This window comes from Canis lupus, chromosome 23 (assembly GCF_011100685.1).
Source record: "Canis lupus familiaris isolate Mischka breed German Shepherd chromosome 23, alternate assembly UU_Cfam_GSD_1.0, whole genome shotgun sequence".
In the NCBI taxonomy this organism is placed as follows: domain Eukaryota; kingdom Metazoa; phylum Chordata; class Mammalia; order Carnivora; family Canidae; genus Canis; species Canis lupus.
Window position 1 is genome coordinate 38852692 of NC_049244.1, and position 17066 is coordinate 38869757.

The 17066-nt window shown below is 35.0% G+C and overlaps 1 protein-coding gene and 1 long non-coding RNA gene across 3 annotated transcripts in view; one reads left to right on the forward strand and one right to left on the reverse strand.

Annotated features, from left to right (window-relative positions):
• The window catches only part of PLS1 (plastin 1), a 103388-nt gene that overhangs the window by 74119 nt on the left and 12203 nt on the right, over positions 1-17066 (forward strand). For both annotated transcript variants that reach the window (XM_038571108.1, XM_038571109.1), the window contains exons 7-12: positions 1983-2148; positions 2230-2372; positions 4276-4371; positions 7167-7359; positions 12147-12225; positions 16728-16842. In XM_038571108.1, coding sequence (XP_038427036.1) covers positions 1983-2148; positions 2230-2372; positions 4276-4371; positions 7167-7359; positions 12147-12225; positions 16728-16842 — 792 coding nt within the window. The remainder of the gene's footprint in view (positions 1-1982; positions 2149-2229; positions 2373-4275; positions 4372-7166; positions 7360-12146; positions 12226-16727; positions 16843-17066) is intronic.
• Positions 2781-17066, reverse strand: part of LOC102156734 — a 29017-nt gene continuing 14731 nt past the window's right edge. Inside the window, exon 3 of the long non-coding RNA XR_005377106.1 lies at positions 2781-4135. This is a non-coding gene — a long non-coding RNA (uncharacterized LOC102156734). The remainder of the gene's footprint in view (positions 4136-17066) is intronic.

Below are 17066 nucleotides of genomic sequence, written 5' to 3' on the forward strand. Positions count from 1 at the left end.
TCTTATTTCACTTAGCATAGTGCCTTCAAGGTCCATTCATGTAAAATGTTTGATTTAACATAATTTCAGTTTCCTATAAAGACTTGGTTTTATTAAATAAAAATTCAGCTGCATTTTGTACTGAATGAAATTAAGATTCAAAGTGCTTTGGATGGGGGCACCTGGGTAGCTCAGTAGGTTAAGCATCTAACTCTTGATCTCAGCTCAGGTCTTGATCTTGAGATTGTGGGTTCAAGTCCTATGTTGGGCTCCATGCTGGGCATGGAGCCTACTACAAACAAACATTGTTCAAAGTGCTTTGGATGAACTTTACTTAAGATAATAGTATTCAGGTCATATTATTATAATCATTGAGTTGCTTTTATTAATGAATATTTGCTTGATGCTCTTGTTCTTGGTTGAAGAGTGCTGTATCGTTTCACCCATGTTTTACTATTTCACAGAATTTGAGTTATTCTTTTTATCATATTATTCTGTAGTCAGCTTCTACATTCAAGTGTTGTTAAAGTCGAAGAATTTATAGTTACCACACTCTTCTCAAAATCTCTAGAGCATTGGTGGATGTCAGTATTTACTAAGTACTTGGTACCGGTCACTGTTCTAAACAAACTGCATGAGTATCTCTTTGACTCTTTCCGACACCCTTAAAATGAAGTAGATACTACCATTTTACAGATGAGAAAACTGAGACACTGCGAGGTTACCCAGTGGCAGAGCCAGGATATGATCCCAGTGGTCAAGCACTGGAACCCACCTTATAATCCCTGTGTTATACTGCCACTCTTGTGTGATGGTAGTAATAGCAACTAGTGCATATATATACTAGTCACAGCTGCAGCTATTAAAAGTGAGCTACTGCTAAGCTATATCTTTCATTTCTATTGGCAAATACAATCCTTGATTTTGCTAAAGTTGTTAAGTCTCTCTTCTAAGGAAGGTACAACCTTAGGGCAGTGGTACATGGTTAGTCTTGGAGTATCCAAGGGGTACTTCCATCCCCTGTATCTTTGAGAAATATGAATTGGGTGTTGACTAACATGGCTTTCTTGTTCCCACTTCCCAATAAGCCAATAATATTGCATATTCCTAATAGGAACTCCCGTTCTTGAAGAAGCCCATTTCTGACTGCAATTGCCAAGTTTGTTTTCTTTCACATCTCGTGTCAGGATGCTTTGTATAATGTTTGTGATTGTTGAAAATATTCATACATCTTATTTTTAGGATACAGGTGTCATGTAATTTTTCATGGCACTGACTCTGAAATACAGCATTTCTCAGTGTTGCACAAATTTATTTCTTGGTTTAACTCTTAACATTTGTATGTAGTGCATTAAAGAAAATAGAGAAAAAATATTCTGTAGCTATTTTGCAATAACTATAGGATGGGTCTGAGGGGCTAAGTTTTTTACAGTTTTATTTTTAAAGATGACATTCTTCCAATATGAGTAGGGGGTAACAGTCTAGATCTCTAGGAGGCCTGAAAAAGTACACTAATGGAGAATGAAAAAAGGCCTCTGGGAAGGAGCAAAGTGTTACTGTGGGTATTAAATCTGTCTTGATTTTTCAGTAATTTCAGAGCTCTGGGAATAGATTTGCTAGAATATCACCAGCCTCCCATGAAACATAATCCAAAAGAAGTCTCATTCATTTGTAAAAGATTATAAAGTCATGGTAATACAGTTTTTTACCTCATGATTATGGGTTTATATAGTGTCATGAAGTGTGAAAGAGAAATATGAAGGGATGAAAATAACGTATATAACTATGAAAGCAAGGAAAAGAGTTGAAGTAGTAAAGTGCTAGTTAAAACCATTTGAGTTTTCTGCTTTTGTTTTTTTTGAGGAGTGGTATTATGCTTGTATAAATATTATGTTTCAGAATCTGAATTTTCTCAATCTGTTGCTGCTTATTTACTTTCACAACTTGTCGATAAGACTTTGGGAAGGACTTTCTCACACCCAGTTTTCTTTGTTTCAATTCAGGAAAATTTAAACCTAGCCCTGAATTCTGCCTCTGCCATCGGTTGTACAGTGGTCAACATTGGTGCACAGGATCTCAAAGAAGGAAAACCTCACTTGGTCTTGGGACTTCTCTGGCAGATCATCAAAGTTGGTCTTTTGGCTGATATTGAGATTTCCAGGAATGAAGGTAAGATCATCAAACATATTTACTTTTCATGCATATATACTTTCTATGGGAAGGATTTATATTTCAGTGTGTTCCTTTCAGCTCTAATTGCATTACTAAAGGAAGGTGAGGATCTAGAAGAACTGATGAAGCTTTCTCCAGAGGAATTACTGCTGAGATGGGTCAACTACCATCTGACTAATGCAGGATGGCCTAACATCAACAACTTCAGCCAAGACATTAAGGTTTATATTTTAATGTTCAAAACTATGATGTAAAATAAGGATGTAGAATGTAAAAAACAAACAAAAACGTGTTCAGAATCAAATTTGAATTCAAGTTTAATTCATAAGGACACAGTGTAGAACATGAAATTTTGCATTCCTCTGTCTGTGGTGGCTCTTCCAATTATAATTGAAAAATCTTTTATTTAAAAAAGAACTGGTTTAAACTGGTGGTTACCAGAAGGAAGGGGGATGGGGGAATGGGTGGAATAGATGATGGGGATTAAGGAGTGTACTTGTGATGAGCACCAGGTGTTGGATGGAGGGGTTGGGTCACTATGTTGTACACCCGAAACTAGTTATTACACTGTATATTAACTAACTGGAATTTAAATAAAGACTTAAAAAATAAAAAGGACAAAAAACTCCTTTTACAATAAAGAAAAACTGGTTTATTGGTATTTAAGAAGAAATAAAACTGGCTATGAGAAGGAGATACTAGCCCTAGCAGATAAAAGCATTCTTTCTCATCTTATATGCTACAGAGAGACTAAATTATAATGAGGATGTCAGTCTATTAATTTGGACTGAGAATTCATCTGTTCACTGGACTAGAGGCTCTTGTCGGCCTGACTAGTCCAACACTCTTACTTCTATTTTGTCAATAACCATCAAATAGGAGACCAAATATCTGAGGGCACAGGGAATCAGTAGACAAAAAGAATTCTTCAGGTATGTTTCTCAACCAAAATAGTTTGAAATGCCCCTCCCTACCAGGAGAGCTTTTAAAGGAAACCTTAACATTCAGTGTGCCTAACAGCTCTCCCGTGGTCACTCCTTAGACATGCATTGCCAAATTGGGTCCTCTAATTTGTCAATTGGTTGACTCCTCCTCTGTGGTATTTTTTCCCACCCAGACTAATCAGCATTGGCATTTATTCATATTTTCTCTTTAGATATATTAACTCCTTCAGTCAGATTATGCTCTTGTCATAATGGGCTTAGATGACAGTCTCTTTCTTTGAAGTGACACTGTATTTCTCTGCTTTAATCTATTATATGCTCATTTAAAAATTTATTTTGGGGGGGCTCTCTTATTTTAAAATTCAATTCATCAGATATTTATCAAACCCCTCCTCTAAGATATTATGCCAGGCACAGGAGATGCAAAGATTTAGCTCTTGAGAAGCTTACCAGTTACACAGAAAGATAAACAGGAGATGAATATTTCAGTTATCTCTTGCTATATAACAAGCCACTCAGAACTTAACAGCTTAAAATAACAATAACGTTTCTCTTGATTCAGTGGGCTAATGCAGCTTGGTTAAGTGGCTCTGCTTCAGATGGTTTTGTTTGGGATTACTAACTCATTTGCATTCAGCTGTCAGTTGGGCTTGTCTAGAGGGTGCAGAAGGCCACCACTCACGTGTCTAGTGCCACACTGCATCTCCATGAGGCCTTTCCATATGGCTAGCCTGTGCTTCTTCATTGTATGACAGTCTCAGATATTTGGACTTCCTTCAAGAGGGAGGATAAGGAAGCTCCTAAGGCTTGGGCTTCGAAGCCCAAGTACATCACTTTCACTGTGTTCTGCTGCATTCTGTTGTTCAGAGCAAGATTACAAGGCTAGTCTGAGTTAAAGGGGAGGGCTTCTAGAAGATACTTGACCCTAATCTTAACCAATGCTTGGGAGCATAAACAAATGAAAAGGTGAGGAAGGGGTATTCCAGGTGGTGAGAACAATGTCTCTAGAAGCTGTGAGGTATCATCATGCATTCAGGAGCCTGGAAGTAGAAAGTAAAGTTACTAAATTATTCATTAAGATGAGGACAATTTCTTCAGTTAGAGGTTTGAGTACTATTTTCCTAAATCAAATGATGATTTTATTCATTTTAAGAATTCTATTTCATTTCTTTCCTTGAAGGATTCAAGAGCCTATTTCCATCTGCTTAATCAGATTGCACCTAAAGGTGACCAGGGTGATGAACCTGCCATTACCATCGACCTTTCAGGATTTAATGTAAGTACTGTTTTCATTTAAAATTTTTTTATTTAAGTAAAATTTACATTAGCAAAATTTACCATTTTAACCATGTTTAAGTATACAGTTCATTGGCATTAAGTACATTTGCATTGTATGCAACCATCACTACTATCCATCTCCAGAACTTTTCATCATCCCATAGTGAAATCTGTACCTATTAAACAATAACACCCTATTCCCTTCTCCCCCAAGTCACCGGTAACCACTGTTGTACTTTCTATCTCTATGAATTTGACTACAAAAAAAAAAAAAAAGATTTTGACTAGTGAGTAAGGTCCAATTTAGAGTGCAGTTCTCTACAGGCAGCATTGCCTAATGGAGTCCTTATCTCTTCATTAAACCTTGGCCCTGGGCAGCCCGGGTGGCTCAGCGGTTTAGCGCCACCTTCAGCCCAGGGCCTGATCCTGGAGACCCAGAATCGAGTCCCACGTCGGGCTTCCTGCATGGAGCCTGCTCCTCTCTCTGCCTGTGTCTCTGCCTCTCTCTCTCTCTGTGTCTCTCATGAATAAGTAAATAAAATCTTAAAAAAAAAAAAAAGAAGTAAACCTTGGCCCTTTGTTCTTCAGAAGTTTTTTTCATGCCCTAGGCTTCAAATCTCCATGCTAAGCCATCTGGCTGTCATAACTGAAGAGAGGGAATTACAGAATTCTGATCTTGAATGTGTGTGGAATCAACCCTACATCCACTTTTTCCTGGTGCAATATAACTGGAACTCATGATGGTGCTTTTGTGACTGTCATTGTATGCTAGGAAAAGGAGCAACAAACCATTATTAGATTGCTAAGCGACTGATTATTAGTTATTCCAGCTTACATTCAGAAATATACAAAATAAAAGATGGCAATTCCTAGTGTTTATTTATAGTGTAGGAAGTACTGACACAGATCCTGACCTATCTAACCCAGGAACCCCAGTTTTTAGCATAAGTTGTAAATACTAGGGATAGTTCTATTTAAGCATTAAAATCTGATCAGACTATAGTTAAGTACTTAAAGTGCAACATCCATAATAGTTTTATTTTTTATCCATAATAGTTTTAAAGGTAAACTGAGTCACTACAAATTAATTTTATATTATTACAATTAAACATTTGAGAAAGTATTGAAGAACTGCAAAATTTGCAAATTAGTTTGAATCAAAAAATTAGGAACTTAAAAAAAACTTATAGAAAATTTCAAACATAATGAAAAAATGAACAAACTCAGTATAATGAACTACCCTGTGCTCATTCTCCAGGCTCAATAACTATCAACTCATGGTCAATCTTTATTCATTTATCACCTTCCTTTCTATCCCGTGTTATTTTGAAGCAAATCTTAGACATCAATATCATTTCATCAATAAGTATTTCAATGTGTATTTCCTTTTTTTTTTTCAAAGATTCCAATTATTTATTCTTGAGACAGAGAGAGAGAGAGAGGGGGGCAGAGACACAGGCAAAGGGAGAGGCGGGCTCCATGCAGGAAGCCCAACGTGGGACTCGATCCCAGGTCTCCAGGATCAGGCCCTGGGCCGAAGGCGGCGCTAAACCGCTGAGCCACCCGGGCTGCCCCCAATGTGTATTTCTTAAAGAAACTTTAAAAATATAACCATAATACCTTATCATACCTAAAAATACAAAAAAACCCCTCAGTAATCTGTAATATCATAAAAATATTTAGTCAATATTGACATTTCCAATTGCTTCTTAAATGTCAGATTTTCTTTTTGTAGTTTATCTGAATTAAGATCTGAATAAGGTCCACATGTTATATATAATTGGTTCATGTCTATGTTAGGAACTTTTTATTGTTTAGTAGCATTGAACCTATTGCTTTCTCTGGCTTCATTTACATTTTTACTTTTTTTGTAACTGGTGCACAAAATGAGTTAAGTCCTGATTCTTGGTCACAATATACTCTCATCATGAGTCCATGCACATCCCTCTTTTTATTTAGTTTTATTTGTATTTGTTTGCTCTAAAATTGTAACAAGTCTATATGAACTGTCAATCCAACAAGAAAGCTAAGACTTTGACACTAATTTACATTTAGCTCTCTCCTTCTTCCCTGTTCTTTTTGCCTCACGTTAATGTGACAGTCACCATCTTCAATCCTATGTTCGTTGTTCTTTTGCTCCTCTTTTTATATAGTTTCCTTTCAACGAGATATATCCCTTACAAAATTAAAGTTTTGACTTTACTTTCTAACTTCACATAAAGCTTATTGTACTTAAATTCCTGGTACTTATTTTGAACATATATAACTAAGAATCATTCACATTGTTGTATGTCCCTGTGTAAATATAACAAGTTTATTCATCTTCTTTCCTTTTGGCAAGTATTTGGTTTCTTTCCAGGATTTTGCACTTGTAAAAAGTGCTGTTCTTCTGATTTTAATATTTTTTAATTTGTATCCCAACTTGTTTTTCATTGAGAAAAGAGTCTACTGGAAATATTCAGAATAGAATGGGTGAGACAATTAAGCCTCTTAGCCAGAAGGTATTCTAATATATGGCCTTGACCAAATTATCTATAATTTAACCAGTAGGAACTAATAAGAAATTTGAGAGTTTTGTTGAGTATTTCAGCAGTGATAGTGAAATATTCTTCTGATCTCCAGCAAGAAAAGTCAGAGAAGTTGATTTGGAATTTCTGCATGTTCTGACCTTATTTTGATCTATCATTTAATATATTTCCAGAAGAGTGATTGACATAATTTTTTATTGATATGCATGTTTAAAAGCAATCAAAAGTTTAATCTTGACCATTTTTATTTTATTTTGTTGTTTAGGAGAAAAATGACCTGAAGCGTGCTGGATTCATGCTTCAAGAAGCAGATAAACTGGGCTGCAGACAGTTTGTTACTCCTGCAGATGTGGTTTCAGGCAATCCTAAACTTAATTTAGCTTTTGTAGCTAATCTGTTTAACACATACCCATGCCTACACAAGCCTGATAATGACATCGATATTAATTTATTGGAAGGTATGTTCTTTCTGCCTTTAATTGCTTCACTGTATGTATCTTCTTGTGGTATTGGCCTTCTTCATTGTCAATGTGGTATTGGTAGGGGATTGTGGTGGGAGATGCAGTTGACTGTGTGTTGGCATGTGCATCCATTAAAAAGTTTGTATTAAGGAAAGTGGTTGTTGATTTGGTTAAAAGAGAATGCTGGGGTAAATCTTACTTGTCTGTCATTTCTCCATCAGAATTTAGTGAAAACTATCATACATTTAAAATAGTCTCTTAAATGACCACATAACATAACTCCACCACCAATATGGACAATGAATTACCTATTGGAAAAAATAATCATTTTGTAGCTTTTTCTTCTCCTTTGAAAGCTACAGTTTGACTCCAGTATTGTTCTCTTTCTAATGTTTTTAATGCACATGAAAAAAAATTTTAATATTCATTACTTGTCTTGTTGTGTGTGGGCTATTGTTATCTGTCTCATAATTTATAACACTTTCCTATTTTGCTTCGTGAAATGCAGATTTGACCCCTCCTAATGTAGGTACTGTATTTAGTACTTTTCTATACTCTATAAATATATTCATTCTGAACGTTCTTTTTATTAGTACCATTTATTCCTTCTATCTGGGTTGATTTATTTTTTGCATTGTTCATGCTGTGTTCTTTCTGTCTTAATATGCCTAAAGAATGACAAGGAAGAAACACAAATGAAACTTAATTAGAATAGCACAGCAAGGCTTGATTATGTAAACTCTGCACTGAATTTGCCTTCTAAAATAATGGGATATTGTAGCTGAAATCAGTTTTGACAATTGGACTTCATGATGTAAAGCCCTTATCCCTCTCCTATGAATAAGCAAACTTTTATCACTCATAATCTTTGGAAGGATCTATTTAGGTTCAATAACATAGGTTATTTTGTATTACTTAGCTATGTTACATTTCTTGAATGTCATTGAAGCTTATGATATATGAATCGTCATAACAAAAACATTCTTGCTATCTCTTTCTCCTTATCTTTGTCTCTTAGCCTTCTCTTCTTTTCTGTTCTCACACTTTCACACACATACCTAACCCACATTAGTATAAAAACTAAAGGGAAAAACAGTGGCAGCAGTCAGAGGTAGGGGCCCATCCTAAAATATTCTCAATAGTTGCCCTGGTTTGGAGAAGGCAGTCTTCAAATAGGGATTCTTCTTGGCAGGCAAGAGAATGTCCATTCTCTCACCATCACCTGCCTTTACTCCCTTCCTTCCCTGGGAGGGGGATAGAATGAGAAATCCGTTTCATGATCTTTTCTTTGACTGCCACAACCAGAGTTCCAGTGTCCTTGACAGTTTGATAATTGCATCTTCTTGATTAATGAAAGAAGTTTCAGATTTAACAAATATGTTCTTTAAAGAATATGATTAATTCAATTCACTCTTCCTGAGGCCCAATAAAATAAGGACTATATTCTCTACATAGATTTTGAGAGGGAAGACAGATAAAAGTGCAGATTTTTGGGATCCCTGGGTGGCGCAGCGGTTTGGCGCCTGCCTTTGGCCCAGGGCGCGATCCTGGAGACCCAGGATCGAATCCCACATCAGGCTCCCGGTGCATGGAGCCTGCTTCTCCCTCTGCCTGTGTCTCTGCCTCTCTCTCTCTCTCTCTGTGACTATCATAAATAAATAAAAATTAAAAAAAAAAAAAAAAAAAAAAAAAATAAAAGTGCAGATTTTTCAGCAGAGAAATTGGGGATGAGGGATTAGAACTTTAAAAAAAAATTAAAAAGGAAGACTAAGTTTTTATCAGTCTGGAAAATTTCAAAATCCTTCTGTATCTTACAATAGAAGGCATTGTTTAGAGTGGCATATTAAAAATGATCTGCTTTTTATAGTCACTGGATTCTTGCTAGATATCTTTTCCAACTTGCTCGCTCTCTTATTTGTCATGTTTGAATTATTTTGCTAGTGTTCAGCATGCTTTTGGAATTTTTCAGTGTGAATAGGATTGCTAAATATTTCCATTAGTATTTATTCTATTTATATAAGAAGATATTATGGGAAATATTTATCAATCATCTTTATTTAGAACATATGTATATCCTGATACATCTGCCAAAAATGTATTTCACTTTGACTGTCATTGGAATTTTTCCTCTGTAAATTTGTTTTTATAAATCCTTATGAAATTCAAAGCTTGACTGTATTATATCCTATATTCATGTCCTCACTGGCAAAGAATTTTATCTGTATGGAATTAGAGAAAATTAAAAGCCCAACTAAATATAAAACCTTCAGATTAAATTGAGCCAAATATATGGGCTATGTGTAGAGAGGCCATCTCAGAATTCATTTGTGGTGATAGAAAATACAAACACTTTGTTCAAATTATGGGTCCACCATTTAGTATCTGAGTGACTTCTCTGAGCTTTGGTTTTCTCATCTATAAAACAAGATTAATAATACTGATTTTGAAGAGTTACAGAGCAAGTTAAAATGACCTTTCATGAATGGAAGAGTTTAGCATACAGTATGTGCTCAGTAATAGGTTGGAAAAAGGAAAATATCACTTAGCACATTTAGTGAGTGTTAAATATATGTTAGTTCCTTCTCTTTCCTCTTAGTAGTTTACTTATAGTATATTTATTGTTTTTTTCTGAAACTTTTGTCATTTGCAGTTATCAGTTTGGCCCTGAAAATGAAATGTTCTATAGTTTTTTCTGTCTTTTATATCGGCAATGAATGTTTTACTTCTAAGATTGCTTCAGTTGTCTCCAATACAGACAGCACTTACAATCTGGAATACATATGTTTTTCTAGTGCTTTACCATGGCTCTTGCACAAATGCATACTGCTTCTGGCTTTGAGCATTTATTTACCAAGACAACTTGAAATGGTATTAGATAAATAAATGCTTACTTACATAATCTATTTTACTTTCCAGGCACCAAAAATTAAAATAATAATATAATCATTTGAGAACATGGGAAGAAATATGAACCCCTGAAGCTTATAACAGTTTCAGAATCAGTAAAATACTAGTGTCTTTTAAAATATTATTTGTTGTATCTTCAGGTACAGCAAATTTTGGATTTTAATTCAATTAAAAATTAGGCTATTGTTACACTATCAATGTTTGTAATTTTAAAACACAACTTGGATTTTCCCAGAAGGAAATAATGTAAAATTTTTCTAATTACTAGAGAAAAATCAATTGCAGATTGTAATACAGAAATAACTAAAAGGTAAATCCAAGTCACATGCATCAAACTGTTGATGATAGTACACTTATATTTATGTCACTTTGAGGAAAGTTCATTTCATTTGCACTTGTTTAATAACTCCTACAAACAGGCAAGCATGATTTCTAGGAATATTTAGTTTATTTCTGTTTAAAATGGTTTTCAAATAGGTTATCATAAAGTGATAGTGGCAGATAGAACAGACTGGTCAGTTACCTTTTATGCAGACCAGAGGGAAAAAAATTTAAGAAATTATATTGGCTATATAATATGATAGAGCAAGAATTAAAGTAGATTCTGGGAATGCCTTAGGTATTAGCATAGAAAATCAAATGAAAATACAGCTGACAGATTATTTCCTGAGCAGCTGCACAAAAAACCTGAATCCTTTAGATTTTACAAGGCTTGGTTTCTCTTTTGGCTGTCCATGATTATCCTATCTATGGCATTTAGTCTGAAGATGATTGCAGAGATGGCTCTATAGGAATGGGTCCCTGGAGCTCAGATGGTTATAGATTTAGATGCCTAATTATCCTGAGAATCCCACATGAGTCAAAGTTAGGGAGTGATCTGAATTTGCCTATAGTTTAGAAGTGATGAGAAGTGTAAATGTTTTCAGTTTTTCAGGCGTCTGATGATGAGATGTGGGTTAGGCCATTCCACTGTCCCCTATCTTTGCTGAAAACAAATACTACTACAGATAGTCGCTTAGGACTATTTCTAATCTAAGGGATGACTGGAAGGCAGACATGGCAAGGAGAGTTCATTTGGCTCTTAGCCCAAGTTTTCTTTATAGATGGTATAAGTACTGCTTTGAAGGGAACGCTCAGGAAGGTTAAGTAATCATGGGTTAAATAACAGTGCCTGCAGGAGTTTCTTACTGAGGTGATCTTTTGAGGTCTAGGGACTTAATAGGATAAGATGTCTTTCTCTTAGCATCCTGTGTATGTGTCGTGTTCCCTCATATGTTTTCAATAGTGACAATCTAAAATAAACTCAGGAAACCTGTAAAATAGTTATATCCCTTCACTGCTTATTTTTATATTACCTGTAATCCTCTCTCCCCTTCATTGCTGTTTGGCTTAATTAAAATGTAGGTTTGTGTGCCCAGAAATTTTCCTGTAAAACCAAAACCTGTACAGATTTAGAAACACTGCATTGGGAAGAGCACAGCTTTTCTTTTGGTTTACTGTGCTAATGTTACCCGACTGCTAAAAGATTTTGTTTCATTAATTTTTAGCCAGCCCCTTTTGCATGTAATCATAACTACAGACATGACCATATAAGTTTCTCTGTTATTTTTTGGATAGAGAAACCCAGGACTCAGTGGTTCACTGGCATCAAAGAAAGGACTCTAGATAGAGAAATTTGGAGCAAATGGAGGCCTTCTAGACAGAGAAGGGAAAAGAGACTTTGGCAATAAGACTGACTTCTCCCCCTGAAAGATTATAGTATCGCAGAAACCACAGCAAAGTATGTATGGCTGGTTTGTACCTGCCAGGATGGTTTAAAATATATTTCTTGATGCCTTTTGTCCTGAATCATCAGTATGAACTTGTGTCCACTCTAGGAGAGAGCAAGGAAGAAAGGACATTTCGGAACTGGATGAATTCCTTGGGGGTCAACCCATACATTAATCATCTGTACAGGTAAATGTCTTATTATGTTTTAGGTTTATGACCAGAGTCTAACTTTTCTAGTTTCAAACCATAGGTATGTTTACATTAGTACATTTTCTAAAAATCACAAAAATTTAAACCAACATTTACAATTTCAGAATGCTGGAGATTGGCAATACAATGGATTTTTAAACAAAAGTATTATTTAAAAAGATCAGAATATAATAGTATTAGTTACAATTTTTGATGATATAAATAACCAATTTGGTAAAGATAATCTATCCTATTCTTTTATAATTGATCAGAAAAATAATAAATTATTTCAACTGTAACAGATTAGAATAGTAATATTTTATAAACTGTTCTTATCATTATATCAATATTTTAAATGAAAACTCACACTTTATTTTGCCCAGATCTCTCAATTATCTCATAATTTGTTGCAATTTTTTTCTAACTTGTATAAATAACTTGCTTTCCCTCAGTAATTATAATTTATCTTATTCTTTCTTGTTTAAAAATGACAACACATTATCAATATTGGTAGGACTAAGAAAATATTTTACTGAATCATTTTCTGTGCTGTCTGGTAGTACTAACAATGTGTCTTTTTAGATTTGGGTAAAAGGAAACCTTCCTTTTCTATTATATTATCTACCAACCTGCCTTTAAAAATGGAAAAGAACTCAGCTTTAGCTAATTGTATATTAATAATTTACAAATAACTAAGTTATTATTTAATTATGAACTTAAGTCTATTGCCACAAAAGACCAAGTCATTGGCTAGTTGAGGATTTATGATACAGTAATTTCTGCTTCTTGGTATATATTCAAATTATGGTTTAAAATAAAAATCAGTACCACCTTAGGTAACTTGTTTTGATGTGATAGACTAATATTTGATGAACTTTTTAAAAGTCTATAAATTCCTTGGGGCACCTAGGTGGCTCAGTCGGTTAAGCGGCCAACTCTTGGTTTTGGCTCAGGTCATAATCTCACAGACGCGGGATTGAACCCCGCCTAGAACTCTGCGTTTAGTGTGCAGAGTCTGCTTGGGACTCTCTCTCCCTCCGTCATTGTGCGTGCTGTCTCTCAAATAAATAAATATTTAAAGTAAATAAATAAATACTTAAAATAAGTAAAGGGATGCACTAAACTGTTTTAAAAAAACAAAAGTGTATAAATTCCAGCTAGATGACAGAGATATATACCATTTAGACTGGAACTCTCATTATAGTAGCAGGGCAGGAAAGGAATCAAATACTTGGTGTGAGGAGGGGATAAGAATTTTATAGAATAATGTGAAAGAATGTCTATAATATATACTTGATAGAAAAGACTAATAGGTCAGGGGCACCTGGGTGGTACAGTTGGTTAAGCACCTGACTCTTGGTTTCAGTTCAGATTGTGATCTCAGGGTCATGAGATTGAGCCCTTGTGTGGAGCTCCACATTCAGCAGGGAGTCTACTTAAGATTCTCTCTCCCTCTGCACCCTCATCCCTGTGCCTGCTCCCTCTCTCTCTATATATATAAAATAAATATTTTTAACAAAAAGAAGAATAGGTCTAGTATGATTCCATTTTTTTAATTTAAAATTGAGAATACAAAGCATTGCCAATTTTTTTTTAAAACTGGTCATTACTTTCAGTGTTATGTTATTGTTTATTCTGGTCTCTGTTTTATTTATTTCTGACTTTTCTTTGTTATTTCCTTCCTCTACTAAATTTCAGATAAATTTCTTCTTTTTCTAGTTCTTGTGGTGTAATGTTAAAGTTGTCTACTTGAACTTTTTTTCTTAATACAAGCATTTATAGCACAAAAAAAATGTTGGGATTAAACTGCTTTCTTGGGTACCTGGGTGGCTCAGTTGGCTAAGTGTCTTTTGTCAGCTCAGGTCATGATCCCAGAGCCCTGGAATGGAGTCCCACATTGGGCTCCCTGCTCAGCTTCTCCCTCTACCTCTTCCTGCTGCTCATGCTCTCTCTCTCTCTTTCTCAAATAAATAAAATCTTTTAAAAATTAAAAAAAAAAAACCCCTCCTTTCTTATCTTGCAAGAAAAAAATGGAGTGTATACACATTTGTATATAATATTTTTTAAAACCCAGAGGGATGAATACAAAGTGTATGCACCCTGGGTAGTAGGATGGAGAGTAATGAGAAGACTTACTTTTAATCTTAGTGACTTAATACGTGTTTTTGCTTTTCTTACAATGAGCATGTAAATTTCAAAGTAAATTTCTTTTTAAATTACAAAGTAGATTTAAAAGTAGGGGATTAAGATTTGTTGAGACTCATGGTAACTTTTTCATAAATGTCACAATCACTAGAGTTCCCTATAGTTGAGAGTGGAGAAGAGAATTGACCACATTTTTTAAAGATTATATGTAGTTACATGGACCCTGAAATGATAGCACAGGACTTCTAGATATATGTAATTTTATTTTGGAAAAGGGAATTCAGAATATCCTCAACATAACCCTCAAGAGGACTATCATATATAGAAAAGCAATAGCCAGAGGTCTAGCTGGCACCAGAACCATGTGTCCATGAATTTGTGTCTGGATCATATTCTAAGTTACTTATTTTTTAAAAAAGATTTTATTTACTTGAGAGAGGAAGATAGAGTGCACGCACACACACAAGTTGAGGGGGGAGGGAAAAGGTGAGGGAGAAGCAGACTCCCGACTGAGCTAGAAGCCCAATGCGGGGCTGGATCCCAGGACTGTGGAATAATGACCTGAGCTGAAGGCAGATACTTAACCAGCTGAGCCACCCAGTTACCCCAACCCTAAGTTATTTTAACTCCTCTCCTGCAGTACACCAAATCTAAAGCAAACCAAAGCAATAGCATAATTTAGATTGATTTTAAATGAAAATTCTTTCCCCTACACAAGTTATTTAATATATTTGAAGAACTATTAGTCCTGGACTTTTTCTATGACAAGTTGGTTCAGGACTGCATCTTGAATTCTCTGGAAATCATTTCAACTTTCTGGGCTTCAGTTTCCCTATTTGCAAAACATGAATAATAATACTTTACTAAATAGAAATAAGAATGAGTCATTTAAAGTAAAAAGACAAATTCAGAACCAATACAAATGGTTTAGTAATATTTTTATACAAAATTTTCCATGTGCTTTTATAGATAACCCAGTCAGCTCTTAATTGCCTTCAAAATAGACTTTATCTTTCCATCACTCAGCACAGGGCCCAGTTCCCTTCATTGCCGTAAGGTGTATGCTCAGAGTTGCACAGTAAATTTCACCTGAATCTTAGTAAAACAACTTAGTGAACAAGCTGTTGAGGGAGAAAAGCCACATAATACATCATAGAGCTACCAGTTTTAAAAATCAGTTGCTGTTGCTTTATGTCCTTAGCATACAAAATTGAAAACAGACTCAACGGATATACTTTGAGCATCTCAGAAGAATGGTTTTTCTGAATCCAAAGTAATACTATTCTTACTTCAATAACGCCTACTTGCTCATAAATTCCTTCCGTTTAACTCTCATTATTTAACATGAACAGCTGCCTACTTTGTGGCTATTGTGATTTTTGTAGGATTTTTTAAAAGTTTAAGAAAATCCTAATACATACATAATACATGAATTTATTCTCACTGTAGAAGTTTCAGGAACTTCTGAATTTATTCATAGAATAAATTAAAACATGATAATACTTCCCTTACATCTCCCTTACTTCTTTTTTCCCCTGCCTAGAGATATTGCTATTAACAGTCCATAGCATATATAGGTATTTAAATACTCTCAAATTTGAAAATAAATTTTATACATAGTAAACTGTATGCACTGTTCTGCCACTTGCTTTTTTAAACATAGTATGTTTGTAAAGCTTTTCATGTAAGTACATAGAGATCTACCTTATTTTTTATGGTGGACCAGGAGTCTCTAGTATGGATGGTTTATTCAACAGCCCCCTAGTACCAGGCATTTAAGTTGCTTCCACATTTATGAATAGTGTGGCAATGAATGTCTTTGTACATATAACTTTGTAAACATAAAAAAAATTTTGGACAGATTCCTAGATTAGAAGTTCTGGGTCAACCAGTGAATTCTACTCCTGAAAGCAGTATTACACTGTATGTTACCTAACTAGAATTTATTTATTTATTTTTAAACCTAACTAGAATTTAAATAAAAATTTGAAAAAAGAAAAAAAAAAGTCCTGGGTTAAATGATGTCATTTTTTTCAGATTTATCTATTTCAGAGAATGAGTGAGTGTGAGTGGGGGTGGGGATGGGGGAGCGGCAGAGGGAGAGAATTTCAAGCAGATTCCCCGCTGAGTGTTCTGAGTACAGAGCTGGACATGGGGCTCAGTCTCATGATCTATGGGATCATGACCTGCACCTAAATCATGAATTGGTCACTTAACTGAGCCACCTAGGTGCCCTTGTCCTGTCATTTTTTAAGCATTAAATGACCCTGTAGTATTTTTGAAGACCTAAGCCTATCTTCATTTGTGCTTAATAAAATTTCCTCCTCCTTCATCATCTTTTCCTCTTGTTTTAGTGACCTTGCAGATGCTTTAGTGATCTTTCAGCTCTATGAAATGATCCGTGTGCCAGTCAAGTGGAGCCGTGTCAACAAACCTCCTTATCCTGCTCTTGGAGGGAACATGAAGAAGGTGGATGAGATAACCACTAAGGATATGTTATTGTTCTAATATAAAACAGAGGATTTGGAGTTTCATAAAGCTTAGTAATGTGTGGTCTGTCCCCATGATTCTGATTTAAACCAAAATGTGTTACACTTCATAGCCCTTTTATAAATGGGCTTTAATAAATATTTGGAAAGATGAAGACAGTTCACCCAGTCAGATACTTTATATTAACTGTTTTTGTCTTTAAC